Source organism: Labrus bergylta, chromosome 14 (genome assembly GCF_963930695.1).
Source record: "Labrus bergylta chromosome 14, fLabBer1.1, whole genome shotgun sequence".
Lineage (NCBI taxonomy): Eukaryota > Metazoa > Chordata > Actinopteri > Labriformes > Labridae > Labrus > Labrus bergylta.
Window position 1 is genome coordinate 23,073,114 of NC_089208.1, and position 18,283 is coordinate 23,091,396.

Below are 18,283 nucleotides of genomic sequence, written 5' to 3' on the forward strand. Positions count from 1 at the left end.
CCTCCTCTCTCTCTCTCTCTCTCTCTGTGCAATCAAACCTTATCGCGTCCACTGACACACTCTTCCTGCATGCTACAGGCAGAGCCACAAACCACATAAGCTCAACACAAACACACACCGCACAGTTCAGCTTGTTTGCCCACACCCTGCTGTCACCATTTGCAGACATTAAGCCGTCTTATGTTTTTATCATTTTGTGAGGGGGGCACACCAGGAAACATTTGGGGTTTCTCTGTCTCTCAGTTTCTCCTTTCATGAGCGGCGAGGTGCTTTGAATTTCTAATCTTTATTCTCAAAGAAGCTGCAAGTGCACAATTATTATAATTTTTCCAGTTTGTAGGAGTTGAAATATGAAGCACATTACATAATGGTTTCTGATTTGAAAACTGTTTTTTTTTTTTTTTTCGTCACTTGTGAGCTACGCTTCCTAATCTCCTGAGATTATCGAATGGAACATCTTAGTTTGGAACCATGCTTAAAATCCAAATCCAAAATCTGGTTAAAGCATGTTCCACAAAGACACCGTGAAATGGCCATGCACAGATTTGGGTACGATTGCGAGGATTTGGCAGGATTGGCAGGATTCTGCATGGATTGCAAAAAGGGGACTTTGAGACAATCTAAATAATAACTCCAGATGCTCAAAACGCTGCAGTTTAATGTCTGCCAAATGCACTAAACTGATTTTATATGGAGACAGCGGGGGATAATTGATCCTAAACTCGAGCCTGACACCACAGTAGCAGCTGCACTATAAGCTAAATGCTAATATCAGGATGCTCCTAAATATGAGACCAAAGGGTCGATAATCTTTATGGGTCGAGCTCAACAATACATATACTCAAGGGACTCTATTTTCTAAGGTAACATATTATTCCCCTTTTTTAAATAAATCTCAGAGCTCCCTAAAACATGTCTGTGACGTTACTGGCCAAAAATCCACTTTGGTCCTGTATTTTAGCACGTTTATAAATCCAGCGGCAGTTCAGATGCTGTTAGGGCCATAGGCGGGAAAAAAATGATGAGGCCTGTAATGGGATAAAATGTATTTTGTTTATGTGTTAAAGTCATTTTGTTGTGAACTGTGTGACATTTCAAGAAAGGCTGTTTTAGGTTAACTGGCCTGTAAGCATCATGTTATTCTAGAGGTCTTTTGCATGACCTTTGATCTCTACAGGGATGACTCTGCACGGACATTTCTACTCTTTAGGTTGATAGTGCTAAATGGTTTATCTACTGTCAATATTGTTCCTTTCACTTTGACATGTATAAAAGGAGTCTCCAGTGTCTCTGTCATTTGAGTTTCTCTGCAGAGCGGTCATCATGTTACACTCTGTGCAGAGCTCCTTCCTGCAACTTCCTGCAGGAATAAAACCTCACAAAGATGATTGGCTCTTGGGTCTTTGTTCATATTCTCACTGGAAATATTTCCATTACAGGCTCTCCAACCAGCGTTCATAACCGTTATGTCAGCCACTGTCCCGGTGCTTCCTCATCTTCGTCAGATAATTCCTCTTCATTTTCTCTGTTGAATTTCACTGACTGGTTTTCACAGGTATAAAGCATGAGACGCGTACAGGGCTGTCAGATGTCGCCCCCTAAGAGCGGTTTCTTACTGTCATTGCAAAATTTGCACACTATGGGTCGCTGCTTTGGTTTAAAGTCTGTCAGCCCTCGGGGGCCCCCTACTGCTCTGGGGCCCCAAGCAGTTCCCTGTTGTGCCTGTTGACAAGCAGCACCTCACCTCTGTATAAACCTCTTTATTTAAGCACTGCTCAGAATTTGTTTCTAATTTAAGCTTTTTAATATTATTTCTATTGTTATTGTTATGAGGGAAATCCCAATGTCTTTTTGAGAATAAATTTAAAGTTTGAAATGAAATGTCCTCTTTGGGCTTCCATACTAATGATCACTCCAATGGATAGGTGTTTTTGGAAAGTCCAGAGTATGAGCAATAAATCCCTACTGATGTTTTAAAACAATATGAGAAGGATTACGTTGAGCCTTACACTTCTTACTCAGCAAATCGGCGGCCAATGTTTGCTGAAACATTGGGTGTAGCTCGATGTAAATCCATTTAGGTGACATAGAACAACGTCATTTGCTTACAGATGTTAAATCAAATCGAGGACAATCGAGATCTTAGCGCTCTGAAGACAGTGGAGATGGTTGTGGACTTTAGAGAAATTCAAATCCATGATGGTACACTCCTATACTTCCATCCTCTCCTCTTCCATCACAGTCTGGTACGCTGCACCGACGGGTCGGACAAGTGCAGGCTGCAGCGTATCAGCCGCTCTGCAGAGAAGGGCTGCAATCTACCATCGCTCCACGACCTGTACACATCCAGGACCCTGAGGTGGAAAGATTGTGGCCGACCCCCTCTCACCCCAGACATGAAACCCTTGCGCCACAAAAACAGTTTCTTCCTCTCTGCTGTCAGCCTCATGAACATGCCCTCCCCCCTCCCCCCCACATAACACTCTCATCAGCCCCACAGTCAGAGAACATCACAGTAATGTGGAGGCTGAAACTGTTTTCATGCATTACATTGACTTTGAATACTGCACCTTTTGTACATTTTGTGTTTTTATATTTTTAAACTTTATTATATTTATTTGTAGCTGTTTCTTATATTTTATTCTTTAAGTTCTTGCTATTTTTTATTTATTTATTTGGTTAACTGTTTTTGCACCAAAACACCAAGACAAATTCCTTGTATGTGCAAATGTACTTGGCAATAAAAAACGATTCTGATTCTGAAATAAGTTTATGCATTTTGATGCAGCCAAAACTACAAAACAGTTATTATAGATCTGCTTTTGAGATTTCTGCCTCGTGTGGTTCAGTCTGAAAGCATCCTGACCATGCTCATGTGCTGCTGTTAGCCATGTTAACACCCTCAGTTTCAAAATAGAGTAAATCTTCACACATTCAGGTGCTTAGGAGAGCAATGTGTCCATCTACACTTGAAGGTAAACTCCTGCACACTGTCTAATCGCAAACAAACATTTATTGGCAACGTTTCGGTGATAGACCTTCAACAGGCAAACAGTCAATAGCATGCATGCATGCGTGTTAGCATAAGAACATTTTCACTAAACACAAAGTGAAACTGTGGCTTATTCATTTTCCAGGTTTTTGGTTGTTAACCCTACGACGGAGGATTAGGACCATGTTAAAATTATTTTTTTTAATTTTGAGATTAAACTCGTACATTTTCGAGAATAAAGTCGTAAATTTACGAGATTAAACTCGTAAATTTATGACTTTATTCTCACAAATGAACGAATTCGAGACCAGCCAGCGCAAAAATGATGAAAGTAGAACTCTGAAAGTCTTTAAAGAATAAAAGAAGAATAGAGTCGTTATTTTAGTCATCTTCACATTGTCATAAAATATCAGGAACCTGAAAAGATACTGCAAGAAACTGTGGCTTTTCTGAAGAAAGAACCAAACTGACTTGGAGGAAGTTGCCTGGGAAAGACTTTAAGAGTTCTACTTTCATCATTTTCTACTTTCATAATTGCCATGCAGGCTGGTCTCAAACTCGTTAATTTACGAGATTATTATTTTTTCCTTATAATTATTCTATTATTATTCTTTAATCTCAAATTTTTTTTTTTTTAAGTTTTAATGTGGCCCTAATCCTCCGTCGTATAAACCAAAGTCCTGGACAAGTTGATTTTTTGACCTTCTGGTGTCATTAGGATTCATCCCCTGAGGGATACAGTATATGTACAATGTGTAATAAGATCTAAATGGCCAACAGGTTACCCCGTGCACAGCCTTAACACGTTCTCAGGTGTGTACGGTTGCAGGAACATACCATGAAAAATAGTCAAGTTATTTTCAGTGTGCCACAGAGTTTTGTATAATTCGATCTATTTAGATGCTGACATATTTCAGTACTGCAATGCATAGCTTCATTTTTCATGCTGCAGCTGCAGTTCCTTAATGAGGTAAACAACTGAGAGAATAACTCTGAAGGCTTCTTTTCAGCGCAGCATTATCAGGACCATGGTCACAGCCGTGTGTGTGTGTGTGTGTGTGTGTGTGTGTGTGTGTGTGTGTGTGTGTGTGTGTGTGTGTGTGTGTGTAGCATCCCTCGCAGACCAACCCAAAATTATACATCTCAGAACATTCCTCTGAACTCAAAGCCTTTCTGCAGAAGGCAGGTACCAAGCTACAAAGTGTTACATAATATCCTGTCTACTGCTAAATACTCTGACCTACTTCTACAAACATGTCAGTGCTTGAACTGTTTTCTTATCATGCCATCCAGAATTATTTTAAAATATGAGTGAGTAGCCTTCAGTACATCCCGGAAACATGCAGGAACATTTTTAATGAGCGATTTGAAGACAATGTCCCCTGCTTGTCCAACAGAAAGCAGGACGACTCCACGTCCACAGGCAACAAGGTTCACCCTCATTTTGGAACGAGCTTTATCCGCTTGACATTTAGCTTCACTACGATTATATTTTCTCTTCTTAGTCGCTACGTCCACATCAATCACTGAATTGTATCCACTCCTAAACTCACCTGCTGCGCTGTGATTGGCTGGAGAAAGCACACCAACTCCCCGCCAAGAAACGTCCCGAGTCAACCAGAACAAAGCAGAACAGTAAAATCCAGACAGAGGACAAAGTCTCTACAGACACAGTCACCACCACACATGTATAGAGGCCCAGAAGGGACGATGGAGCAGATTTACTTTTGCTGACTGCCTTTAAAGTGCTCTACAGCGACTGAAAACAAGAAAAAGCATAAAATATTGGCAAAACGTGGTGCAACAATAAGAGATTTAGATTTATGCACACATATACCATTAACAAAAGCAATTAAAACATTAAGAGTTAAAGAGGTTGTAATGGAAAAATACATGTTCTTGCTTATGCATTTAACACGTACACAAAACAACCCACGAACATAACTGTCATGAGACAATTATAGGCAAGTCTCTAGGCAGATTAAGACACATCAACGTGAGTCAACCAATGACAGTGCCCTGCTTTGCGAAGTCTGGTATAAATGTTAAGATGTTAACACTCCCGAGCAGGATTCTGCTATGCACTTTTGACGATGGTCACCTCTGTATAAGTTTCCCCCTTTTGCAAAAGAAACCCTTTATACTCGAGCAATAAAATACACAAAGACAAACCTTTGACTTGAGATCTTTATTTAATCACAGAAAAATCCACAACAAGGTGAAAACCCAGAATACGTGTTTCTGTTGTTTCTGTGAAGTATTTTCCTGCAGCTCTATTCATTTCTTAAATCTACAGACAGTTCGTCATATTGGGACTACATGTATAGTAAAGAGTTATTTCCTTGTTTTAATAGTCAGAAGGAAACTGTGGTAATATCCTACTACCAGTTTGTGTCAGATAAGCCTTGATCCTCTGAACTTCATTTCACAACATCCTTCTCCCTCTTGTTCAAGACTTACTCCGGTTAAACTCAGGTTAACCCTTGTTTTGCTCCTGGCACTTGTGATTGGATAAGAAAAATGTTGTCATGTGGCTTTTGCAGATTTTCCAAACACCGTAGCAACAAATGAATCAAATTCTTATCATTAAAATAGAGGCGCTTTTTCAGCGGTTCATTATTTGTTTGGAGAATAAAAATCATTAATGTATTTGCAGATGCTCTCGTCTTTCTTTCCAGGGTCTGTGTGTCTCTTGGAAGATGGTTTTCTAATTCAGTCAGGGTCACAAAATGAACCTAGAAGGTGCAACACTCCTTGTGGCCCTCTGCAGCGATGTACCCTTCTTGCGTGCTACCTGGCTCCTCATCAGAAAAGCCATGATGACAGCGCTTTAAATTCTTAATCTGCAGGTCTGCGCTGTTCTCCGCTGAACAACTCTGAAACACAAATACACTTTTCGATCCGTTTGAAGGGATGTGATTTGATGTCTTCCTGCAGCAGCTGAAGAAATTCACCCTGCCAAAGATAATATTTAAACACTTTCCCAGAACTTCTTTACAGTTGAGCAATATCAAAATAAATGCAGTTTCAGGACATTCATTACAAAAAAATAAAAAAATGTAAATTATTATTTTTTTAATAATCTTTAGCAGGGTAACAGTTACAGTACCTGACAGGCTTCACTCGGGGGAAACCCAACCTCAAACTGCTTGTGACGTCAAACGTCTGCGCCGATCTTGACCACGTGGGGACGTTTTTTTGCAGAGGTAGCAAAACATCCGCAGTGACGCTTGCCTGTGTGCCCGCGAGGATGAAAACAACTTTCAGTGTTTCTTTGTGACAGTAAAAAGAAACTCAACAGAGAGAGAGAAAGAGAGAGAGAGCCTCGGAGGTTTCCCCCATCAGCGTCACTTTTTCTAGACCATGCCCCACGACCCCGACCCTCCTCCGGCTAAAAGGTTCAAGCCGGGGTCTGTTTTCTTCCGTCTCGACAGGAATAAGCCTGGTATGCTGCTGCCTAGAAAGGGGAATGCAACCACTCCACTAGAAGTCCAGAGGAAACAGCTTCCTATCTACCAGGCCAAACCTCAGCTCCTGAACCAGCTGAGGCAGCTGAGCAGTGCTGTTCTGATAGGTGAGCTACAGCGTTAGCACGAGTTAGCCCACCATGCTAAACAGGTAGCCGCTTGTTGTGCTGCTGCATTTAAAGAAACATTACACCTTTTAAAATAAATGTGTTGTTTGTTATCACATCTTGCTAAGAAGGGGTTTTCGTTTTTTATTCAGCTTGTTCAGTTCATAAACAGACATTTAATCTGTTCAAATGTCACAAACTACTCCAAGCTACGGAGCCCCTGAAGTCCCAAAATACATACAGTGTTTAAAGGTGCACTGTGTAGTGACATTTGAAAGTTGGAGAAGATTTCTAAAATATTGATGTTTTCTGGTTTTTACGACAGGTGGTTTAATAAATTTGTTAAGAACTGTATATTTGCTGACATGATATATATTTGGGACTTCAGGGGCTCCGTAGTTTGAATGATAATAAAGCTGTCAAACCATACAATATATGCAGTGTTTCCCCTACCATTATATTGGGGTGGCTTTTTGTGTCTTTATTGTAGAGATAGGATAGTGGAGAGAGTCGGAAATCAGGGAAAGAAGTCATTAAAGGATACCTTTCCGATAGAAAAGGACATCTGTCATTAAAAGTAACACATGAACACCAAGATTCCTTTAAGTGTTTGTGTCTTCGTGTCGGCTTGTCCCCACCCACCCAATGCTTTAAACCTAGGGGAAACACTGATATGTCTTATCAAGAGTGTAAAAAATATATAATGAAAAAAAACTATCTATCTAACTATAAACTATCCCCCTAACTGCTCGGGCACTCTTTCATATTCAGGGGGGAAAGAATAATTTCTAATTAATGATGTGAAAATGTTGTTATTGTTTTTATAGTCAGATAAATTATAGTTATCACCTTTTGAAGTTTTCAGAGTTAACTCTACTAAAAGTAGATAGCTTTAATTTATTTCAAACTTGAGCTCTCTCTCTCTCTCTCTCTCTCTCTCTCTCTCTCTCTCTCTCTCTCTCTCTCTCTCTCTCTCAAACATCAGGGGAGACTGGCTCTGGGAAGACCACTCAGATCCCTCAGTATCTGTATGAGGCCGGCATCGGACGTCAGGGCATCGTTGCCATCACTCAGCCCCGAAGAGTTGCTGCGATCTCTCTGGCAGGACGGGTGGCAGAGGAGAAGAGGACTCAGCTGGGCAAACTGGTACCCACATTGAACAATTTTCCACATGCATTCTTTGAGTAAATATATGCACTTAAAGCTTCCCCGAATTTCTTGCCAAATTGCAAAAGTTATGTCTACACCAAATATTTCTCGTTGTATGGATGCTTTGAGTCGTACCTCAGGTCATTTTCCTCCTCAAAACCGCCTCAGCTGATCCATCACAAAGTAACCATGAAATTAAAAATGAATGTTCTTTGTTTTGATCCAAATAAAATCACAAGGCCAAAGTTGGTAATGATCCAATCAAATTCAAACCAACATTAAGTCCCGCCTTCTGTTTTGTGATTGGGTCTATCTTGTTTTAGTTGGAAATACGTCACAACACAGCAGTTACTCTCGATGCTCTCGAACCTCCGTTTCTCGGAGGCTTTAATATTTCAAATGTTTTTTTACTACTGTTAGTAGAAATTGTCTCTCGAGGTCTTTTACTATCACTCATTAAACTTCCGTCCAGGTCGGCTACACCGTACGTTTTGAAGATGTCACCTCCTCTGAGACGAAGCTGAAGTTCATGACAGATGGGATGCTCCTGCGTGAGGCCATTGGAGACCCCTTACTGCTGCGCTACACCGTGGTGGTCCTGGACGAGGCTCATGAGCGCACTGTGCACACTGATGTGCTGTTTGGTGTGGTGAAGACGGCTCAGCGCCGACGCAGAGAGCTTAACAAGATCCCACTGAAGGTAGGAGGAGTCGTAATGTAAACACCAGACTGATCTCGTCAGGTGACAAAGTTTCCTGAAGTTCTGCACGTTTGTCCTGTGTTACCTGCACAGGTGATCGTGATGTCAGCTACCATGGATGTGGATTTGTTCTCCGAGTACTTCAACAAGTCGCCCGTACTCTACCTGGAGGGCAGACAGCATCCCATTCAGATCTACTACACCAAGCAGCCGCAGTCAGACTACCTGCAGGCCGCGCTCGTCTCCGTCTTCCAGATCCATCAGGTACTTTTCTATCTTTCTCCTTTAAACATGTTACACATGAATAAAGCAGAAATTAGGTTTATCTTGTGTAAATGTTTCTGAGTCATGACTGTCTACAATGAGGGAGACGCTCAAGTCCCGCTGGCTGTGTTGTTGTCAGAGCCGTGTTTACATCTTTCTTAGATCTATGGTCAATCTGTAGAGATAAGCACATTTATCCCTCAAAGTCAGTTATCAAACACTTGTGGAAAAGATTTATAATGAAGACAAGATGGTCACTCAACTGGAACATAACTGAGCATGTACGTGCATCACCGCTTGACACTCTGCAGAGTGATGATGCTCGTTGTAATCCATATAGCGCCCTCTGCTGGTGACAGAGAACTGCTAGTTTAATAAAATGAAACTGAAATTAAATGCTATTTGACTGGTGAATAAATCTAGCAATATTGGCTAGGGGTGGGGAAAACATTTTATGTAAAAATCAAGATTCTTATCTTTTGAGATGTTAAAAAGATTCATAACTTCCAAGAATCTTTTACGTTCTTGGGCTAATCAGTCACTCCTTGCTAAGTGCTAATGCTACCTCTTTAACTCCGTAGAAAGCCAAATAGAGCAGCGAGAACTTCAGCCAGTATCACAGATGACTGAAGTAGATCCTTAAGTATGTACTCATTCATAAATAGACTTTGAATCCATGCATGGACCCAGAATGGTTTAAAAATGGAAAATAGATTCTCAATCGAATCGAATCCCCAAGAATTGTAATCGAATCGAATCATCAGACACCCAAAGATTCCCAGCCCTATTATCAGCGCATATCAGTGATTGAATAAGCCGATACCGATAGTCACTGGATATTCTATTATCGGCTGTCCAATTTATTGGTCGGGCTTTATCTTTGACTGCTCCTGTCTTAATCAAAGAGGCTATTTTTTTTGCATCTATCTCAGCCTGTTGACTTCTAGGTTTGGATTAAGTGTGCAAGTTTCTCCTCTGCACCTCTCAAAATGTTCTTCAGTAACGACATAACTAAGTGTAACTTTTTTTGATGCCCTGAGAAGGTGCAGTCTCACACCTCCTGACCAGATGTAACAACAGTAATAACTTTAAACGGATTTATGCTTAACCTGATGCTTCCTAAAAATAATAAGAATGACGACAATCTTTAAGATTTAAACTTCCAGTCCTGCAGTAATTCACAGAATAGTTTTGTGCTGCAGCTCCTCTCAGTCTGGGCTGCAGCTGTGAGTCTGCCTCCCTTTATTTCCAGCATCCAGCTGTGATCTGTAGTTTGTGTTGATTTAGGCGACAGCGGAAAAAAGTCTCTCACAGGTAGGATCAGGATGTGTCTCTCTTAATTACACACCGTGGTACAGGTGGAGACGATGGCGAGATGTGACTCTTCATATGGTTTTTATCTTAGTTTTAGCCGTTGTGACATCTGCTGTAGATTCTTAATCAACCTCTTGTTTACCTGGAAGTTCTCTCTCAGAATTTGCTGTTCTTTGAACAAAACAGTGTGCAGTGTTTTTATTTAGCCCCCCCCCCACCCCCACCCCCCTCGCTGTCATAACCTCTGCGCCCCACGTTGGGAGTCACTGGCTTAAGCTATCCACAAACATATTTTGACATCATTTGCATACTTCTGGAAATACATCCAACCATATACAGTGTGTGTTCATGCAGACGTGAATTTCATAGAAGAGCAGGTTATTGATCCTGGCAGGAGGATGTGAGGCTCATGATGCTCTGACCCTGACGTATATGTCCTGACGTACATAATGACTCGTATGGAATCAAAGCTAAACCCCAAATACTCCTCGTCCCTCTCACCTTCAGTGCTACAGGAAACACAAACGTGTGAGTCAGCAGCTTCCTGTGTGTGTTTACGCTCTGTGCTGATTCTTTCCGACTTGTTGTTTGTGCACAGGAGGCACCGCCGTCCCATGATATCTTAGTGTTCATGACGGGTCAGGAGGAGATCGAGGCTCTTGCCAGGACGTGTCGAGACATCTCCAAGCATCTCCCTGACGGCTGCAGTCCCATGGTGGTTATCCCTTTGTACGCGTCGCTTCCTCCTGCACAGCAGCTCAGGGTCTTCCAGGCTGCTCCGAAGGTAAACAGGAAACATGTTTGTGACAAAAATAGCCACAGCTAAGAGTGCCTTTTTTTTTGTCATGATCTTAAAGCTATGTGTCAGGTGGTTAATTTAAATGATTGCATGCCTCAAAGTAAAAGTTGTCTTCCTCGTTTTCAGGGATGTAGGAAGGTCATCCTCTCGACCAACATCGCCGAGACGTCGGTCACCATCTCTGGGATCAAATACGTCATCGACACGGGGATGGTGAAGGCCAAACGCTTCAATCCTGGTGAGATGATTCAGTCCTCACACACATTCCTGAATTTGTTATGACAGTTGACAGTAAAAACAGAACTATTTATTTCTAAAGGTTGTTCATTAATATCACTTTTAATTAATTAGACTTCTCTTGATTAATAATTTAGGGATTGTGCATTTCTAAAATTATTGAACTGAGATTTTTTTTAAGCTGAAGCACCACCTGCTTACTTATAAGTTAAAACAACAGAAATTTTGGTCCTTTACTGTGAAATCTGGCGTAAAAGAGGCACTTTAGTTTGCACTGTGTCCTATATTCAAGTATCAAATGCTGACCAACACGCCGTCATTACTGTGTGTGCAGTCACCACCATTGCTTGCAAGTTGTGGAGATACATATCGACGCAGGCCATGCTGGTAGTGCCACTTTTTAAAATTTGTTTCTCCGTCATGAGGTCGTAATGGTGAACTTAAAGAAAGCTGTGGTAACCTTGTGGGGCGCTGGTTTGATTGTAAAACTCCTTTAAGGCAACAAGTCACCATCGGATGGTGGCAGCTCCACCTACGGGCTGGGTGTCGGTACTTTACAACTTTGATCGCAGGCTGAGAGCTCAACTACCCCGTACTGTAGCTAGTAGGAGAGCAAACTCCACAAAGTGAAAACAGACAGAACTAAAAGAGCTGCACAGAAACTGAACCTTGTAGACTTTTCTGAGGACGAAGAAATCATCATGCAGGAAGTCAGTTTAAACCTTTCGTCTCTCTGAGAGAAAAACAGATTTTACTGTATATACCTGTGCTTCACTTTAAAAGGAGCTCTGCCTGTAAAGACATGTTGACCTGTTTGCATCAACAATGCTGTCTTTAAATGTACAGTAAGTCTCTCTTGCAAGTTGGCAGCAGAATTATTAGTTAGTTAAACCAAGTACTATTATTTTTCCTGCCTTGACCCGGCCATACTAAAAAATGGCCGAAATACAACCCTGTTCCTCTCACCTTATCATGTGCATTCTGTTCTTCTCTCAGACAGCGGGCTGGAGGTCCTGGCAGTGCAGCGGGTCTCTAAAGCTCAGGCGTGGCAGCGGGCCGGCCGGGCTGGCAGGGAGGACTCGGGCTCCTGCTATCGTCTGTACACGGAGCAGGAGTTTGACAACTTCATCCCCATGACTGTGCCTGAGATCCAGAGGTAGGAGAGCTTTTGTTGTCACACAGATAATAAAGCTCAGTATGAGTTCATGGGCAGGAGTCGGAGTCTGTCCCATCGCTGGATTTTTTTAGGTCAGGGTGATGAATTGTCTTCTGTTCTTCCCACTGTGTGTGTGTGTGTGTGTGTGTGTGTGTGTGTGTGTGTGTGTGTGTGTGTGTGTGTGTGTGTGTGTGTGTGTGTGTGTGTGTGTGTGTGTGTGTGTGTGTGTGTGTGTGTGTGTGTGTGTGTGTGTGTGTGTGTGTGTGTGTGTGTGTGTGTGTGTGTGTGTGTGTGTGTGTGTGTGTGTGTGTGTGTGTGTGTGTGTGTGTGTGTGCGCGTGTGCGCGTGTGCGCGTGTGCGCGTGTGTGCGCGTGCTGCAGGTGTAACTTGGCTGGTGTGATGCTGCAGCTCATGGCTCTGGGGATTCCAGATGTCATGAATTTTGATTTCATGTCAAAGCCTTCTCCAGGTGAGATGCTGTCGATCACTTTCAGTGCAGTAACCAGCAGGTCGGGGGTTAAGGGGTTTGTCTGGGCGTCCTGAAATGTACGCTCACAGGAAATCACCACTTGTCAAGTTGTATGTTGGGGCCTTTGGAAAGCTGTGCACCCAGCAGTGTTGCTGTCTGGTGTTAACCTGTTGTGTTGATCCCAGAGGCCGTCCGCTCTGCCGTGGAGCACTTAGAGCTGCTGGGAGCTTTGGAGAGGAAGGAGGGCCAGGTCCTCCTCACTGCTCTGGGGAAGAAGATGGCCAGCTTCCCTCTGGAGCCCAGATACGCCAAGGTGAAAAAAAAAAACAGTGTTTGGAAATGCATACTATTACATAAAGTGACAGTCTGCGTCCAGCGGCGCCACACGGGGTCACACGCATGACCCCGAGAGAATTTGGTGTAACACTTCTGCGCCTTGTTTGCTCCGTCTCACAGACCATCCTGCTGTCCCCCGACTACTCGTGCTCCGAGGAGATTCTCAGCATCGTGTCTCTGCTCTCGGTGGACACCGTGCTGTTTAACCCTCCTGCCCGGCGGGATGAGGTGCTCGCTGCACGCAAGAAGTTCAGCTCCAGTGAAGGAGACCACATGACCCTGCTCAACATTTACAGGGCGTTCAAGAAAGTCAGCGGTAACAAGGTGAGTCAAAGGGACGAGTGAGGGAAAATAAAAAATGTGTTTGTGAGCAAATGAAAACGTTCTCTTTGTTGTTGAAGGAGTGGTGTCGGGAGAACTTTGTCAACAGCAGGAACATGGGTCTGGTGAAAGAGGTCCAGGCTCAACTCAAAGACATCTGCCTTAAGGTACAGACTTTAGGATTTACCTCCACTGTGCACGGGAATGTCCTGTGCAATATCACAACAAATGAATATCACAGTGAAAGGTCACATGACCCTCACACAAACACGAGATTCTCCTTCCTGAGTCTTCAGTAAAAAAGTCGTTTCAAGCCTTTGAATTAGAATACCAAAAAGTATGTGTGCTGTTACCTCATTCTGTCCGAGGGATTCTTTTTGAAGTATGGACTGATATTATCTATATAATTAAGATTACATCACAGCCTGCTGTTTCTGGACCTCGGTCAGTAAGATCAGGGGAGACTCCTCCACTGCTCCAGGGCGAGCTTTTTGTAAGACGTTTTTATTTTCTGCCTTCATCGGAGCGTGAGAGCAGACAGAGCAGAGAGAACAAAAGCAGCAAGCTTGAAAGTCAGACCTCAACCAGGGATACATATAGCATATATATTCAGCCAAAAAAAGGGTTAGGGTTACTATATCTCTTACTCTTCTATTCAAAAACTGTCTATAGTAGGTCAGGTAGAGTTAACTACATCAGGGGGGCTGCAGGGGGATCATTGGAGTTACATGGAGTTGTATGGTCAGAGGCTGAAGTCCTCCAAGCAGGCGGCTCAGGTTCGCAGGCTCCTTTCCTGCATGTCATTCCTCTCTCTCTCTCTCTCTCTCTCTCTCTCTCTCTCTCTCTACTGTCCTATCTCTACATAAAGGCATAAATAATTTGCAGCGACCGTGGGTTTGACTGATTTATCTTGGATTTTTGTTCCAGATATTTGGAGCATAAATCAGAATGTTACTCCTCCATGTCATTTGCAGACAGTCTGAAAGATGACCTACTACTGTGACTGAATTCCCGTGTCCTTTCTGCCCCTTTTATCAGCTTAATTTGAAGATGGAGTCTTGCGGGGGGGAAACAGGGAACGTCCGCCGCTGCCTTGCCCACGGGATGTTCGTCAACGCCGCCGAGCTCCAACCTGACGGGAGCTACTTAGCCCTCGACACCCACCAGCCCGTGGCCATCCACCCCTCGTCCGTCCTTTTCCAGGCCAAGCCAGCGTACGTGGTGTTCAACGAGCTGCTGCACACGTCCCGCTGCTACATGAGAGACCTGTGTTTGGTCGACGCCGACTGGCTGCTGGACGCAGCGCCAGAATACTTTGGACGCAAACTCCGCCCAACCAAGAGCTAACGGAGAGAGAAAGAGGACGGAGGAAGGACCAATCAGCAGGTGACAAATAACAATTGATGCATCCTGAATTTGGACAAAAGACACTTGGTAATTTCCTACAGAAACAAATCGGACCAGAACACTTTTTGTGCAGAACACGTCTCTGGATTTCACTACCTCTCAGTTGACGAGCGTTTGGCTCGCGTCAACGAAGCAGAACTCTGCATATCAAGGCCTCACAACGTGGACTTCCTTCAGATTTTATAAACGAGAAAACAATGTTTCCTCTGCCTGATAACATCTAATCTGCACTTTTTGCAAAATGTCTTTTTTGAGATGTCACGCATACATTCAACCTTTGCATGCATCTAACAGCACAGATAGTTTTCAAAGAAGCAGTATGTTGTTTATCAAATCACACATTGTATAATACCATTCTCCAAAAACAACACGCCAGCTGCTCTACAAAGTGGAGCTGATGGTTGTTCTCTTCTTCTTCACTCCTCCTCAGAAAGTTAGCTTGAACTGGAAAAGGCGTGTTGATCATTTTTGATAAGTAAGTTATTGGTTTTTAGGAAGTGGTCTTTTATTAAAGGGTCACTAAACCCCAGAGTTTCAGCTAAAGTGCATCAGGTTAGCAAGTTTAGCTCGGTTATTTAGGCCTGAGCGACGACTCGAGTAGCAGCAACTAAACGGCCGATGACGAGGACAGGGAAGGGCGGGAGAGGAGAGCGTATCTGAATGGTTTACGATGCCCCCTTGAGGATTTGGATGGTATGGCCTTAACAATTTTAAATTTAAAGCCCCCCTTACAATCGCCATATTTCATGTCAAGCAAATTAGATTTCAGATATAATCAATTCGTTCAATCCTCTCATCCCACTTGACGAGTCTGCTGGGTGACTAAAGCTGGCAGTACTATCGTCACCTGCCTCCAGACAGTCAATCCATTATCGATACTGCTTTTCCCGTTTGGAGTCGTGGGGGAGCCGATCCCAGCTGTCTTTAGGAGGCGTGGTTACACCCTGGATTGTTCACCAGTCAATCACAGGGCTGACATATAGAGACAGACAACCAGCCACACTCACATTCACACCTACGGGTAATTTAGAGTCTCCAGTTAACCTAACGAGCATGTCTTTGGACTGTGGGAGGAAGCCAGAGTACCTGGAGAGAACCCACACATGCACGGGGAGGCTCCTGTCAGACAGGGATTCAAACCAGGAACCTCCTCACTGTGAGGCAACAGCACTAACTACTGCAGCACTGTGCAGTCTGCCTCTACATCAGCCAATAGAAATATATATTTGCAGTTCCAACCTGTAGAGGGCAGTCTCTGCACATTTCTAACCAAATGTGAAAAATTGCAATACGTAGTCAAATGAAGAGATCTTGACCTGGATAAATCAACACCGGTACTTAATACCCGTATACAGCAGTGATCCTGGGGTTCAGTTACTCTTTAATGCAAAGACGGTAGATTTGTCTTAATACATGAACCAGCTTTTGAAAACTAAAATCACCAAAGGGGGCGTTTTTTGCGTGCTCACAGGGACATGATTCACTCATCTCTTGAGCCTCTGCATGCCTTTTGTTCACATCCATGATTGTAACACTAGGTCGCTGTTCATGCACATCAGGGGAAGTAGCATGCCTTACTCTCCAGGTTCCACTCTTTGACACCACATGTAACTCAGCCCCCCCTCCTACACAGACTAACCATCGATGTATGCCGACAGAAAATGTATGCAATGCATGGAGATTAGAGTTAGCCACGTGACCTCTCAGGTCTCTCATAGAATCATCACCATGTGGAGGAATACCATGGATGCTCCTCTCGTCTTTTTTGCACTGGACTCAGGATTGTACAATATTCACTGTAACCTGAATAAATGACATAAACAGTTTATAACTTTTAACTGCAGAGGATTCTCAGACTTTGTGTTTGCAGCCTTTGAATCTTTTAAAATCCACTTCACCATGTTTCTAAAACTAATATGTGTCTCTAGTCCATCTACAAACCCCCCAATTATAAGAAAAGTCCATCCTCTTCGTCTTTTTCCTGCTCCACTTTTCAGAAAATGTGTGCTCAAACAGGCCGTTTGGAGATTTTCCCTTCATGACATCACAAAGGGCAGTAACCCCTCCCCCAGGTGGGTGACACTCCCACAGCTAGATGTTTGTTCTGCCCGTTGAGTCTGCCTTCTCACCGTAAACAATAGGACATGGAGCGAGAAAGCCCGAGCCACACGAGTCCTTCCAGAGAGGGGGCGTGGTCAGACACAGCTCATTTACATTTAAAGGTACAGACACAGAAACAGTCTGTTCTGAGCAGGGCTGAAATAGAGGGGTTTATAGACATGATCAAATACAGGATCAGAGTGGATTTAGAACAAGAAACTTCACACACATGTTTTGAGGAGCTCTGAGACTTATTTAAACTGGTTGAAGAGGAGGAGAATATGGGACCTTTAATCATAAAGAACTCTTTAAAGAAACAGCAGACCAGTGAAGATCTGCATGTCATGACATTTGGAAGATAAAATACCTGTGATTAATTTATTCGAGGTATATTTAATATCATTTTTTAGAGTCTTTAACAAAATTCATATTGTAAAAAAAAAAATGTAATCCACATGGTCAATAAAGACTAACTCTGTGACACATTAATGTTAATCTGTGACTAATCGAGCAGCTTTAACATATCTGACCTGAGAGCGTTAAAAAAAAGATCTTTGAGTCTTTTTCATTTCATACAAAGTAAAGAAATATTAATGTTTTATTGGAGATTAGACCAACATTGGATTGTCAGCCAGCTTTAAGTTCAGTGTCGATGAATAAAACGCAGCAGGGGGAAAGGTCTTTTAAGTTTAAAACTTGGTTATATCGAGAATGATTTCACTGCTTGTTTTGTAAGGACTTTTCACTTTGGAAACTCATTTCACTCAGGAGATGAGTGAATCACCTGGAAGAAGCTTAAACACATAGAAAACAGAAAGAAATGACTGGTCCTGGGTTTGCTTTTCTTTCCTGCAAACAGCTCCCTCTCCTGGCCACATGGCTTAATTTCTTCATGATTCAACCTATTTGAAACCCATCGAGCTGATAAAAAAAAAAGTCTTCACCTGAAGTTATCTAAATCTCTCATAGAGGACGTCAACAGCAGCTAGAAACTGAATTCATGTCACAAGATGTGGAATTCACAGTGCAGCAGCTTCCTTTAGTAAAAATGTAACAATACAAAGACCTGTTTTGATACAACAGCAACGCTATTTACTTTTTTTTTTACTTTAATTATACATACTTCATTAATCCCTGCGTGTGAGATTTAAATTTTGTATCAGCTGCTGTCTGTTTTTTTTTTTTTTTTTTAAATCAAAGAAGCCCTCGAAATGACAGAAAAACCACTGACCCCCTGTTGACAAGACATCCCCTCCCTCCTTTAACTATGTCAGGGGTTCCCAAACATTTCAGCTTGCAACCCCCAGCTTAAGGGTGTCAGAGACTTGGGACCCACACTGTCCCTAGAGGTGGATAAATCATATAATTTAGTGCACAGCCTCGCAAAGGCATTAATAGCCCTATCCAAACACTGGTAACAAAAGCATAACACAAAAAGGAAGGCCTCTTTTGACCCCTGAGGGTC

The 18,283-nt window shown here is 42.8% G+C and overlaps 1 protein-coding gene across 1 annotated transcript; it reads left to right on the forward strand.

The window, feature by feature from the left end:
* Window positions 1-6,151: 6,151 nt before the first annotated feature.
* On the forward strand, window positions 6,152-16,561 carry dhx33 (DEAH (Asp-Glu-Ala-His) box polypeptide 33). The gene is made up of 12 exons (XM_020650445.3): window positions 6,152-6,566; window positions 7,552-7,712; window positions 8,188-8,415; window positions 8,509-8,679; window positions 10,592-10,777; window positions 10,919-11,030; window positions 12,026-12,185; window positions 12,566-12,654; window positions 12,840-12,967; window positions 13,111-13,314; window positions 13,392-13,478; window positions 14,350-16,561. The coding sequence occupies exons 1-12, from the start codon at window positions 6,356-6,358 to the stop codon at window positions 14,656-14,658; spliced, it is 2,046 nt and encodes a 681-aa protein (XP_020506101.1). The 5' UTR covers window positions 6,152-6,355; the 3' UTR covers window positions 14,659-16,561.
* The last annotated feature ends 1,722 nt before the right edge of the window (window positions 16,562-18,283 follow it).

Bases quoted from the DNA above. Each gene is read 5' to 3' on its own strand.
- dhx33 (XM_020650445.3), top strand. From the start codon at position 6,356: ATGCCCCACGACCCCGACCCTCCTCCGGCTAAAAGGTTCAAGCCGGGG. The intron at 10,778-10,918 runs GTAAACAGGAAA...CCTCGTTTTCAG, and splicing joins TCTTCCAGGCTGCTCCGAAG to GGATGTAGGAAGGTCATCCT. The intron at 12,968-13,110 runs GTGAAAAAAAAA...TCCGTCTCACAG, and splicing joins TGGAGCCCAGATACGCCAAG to ACCATCCTGCTGTCCCCCGA.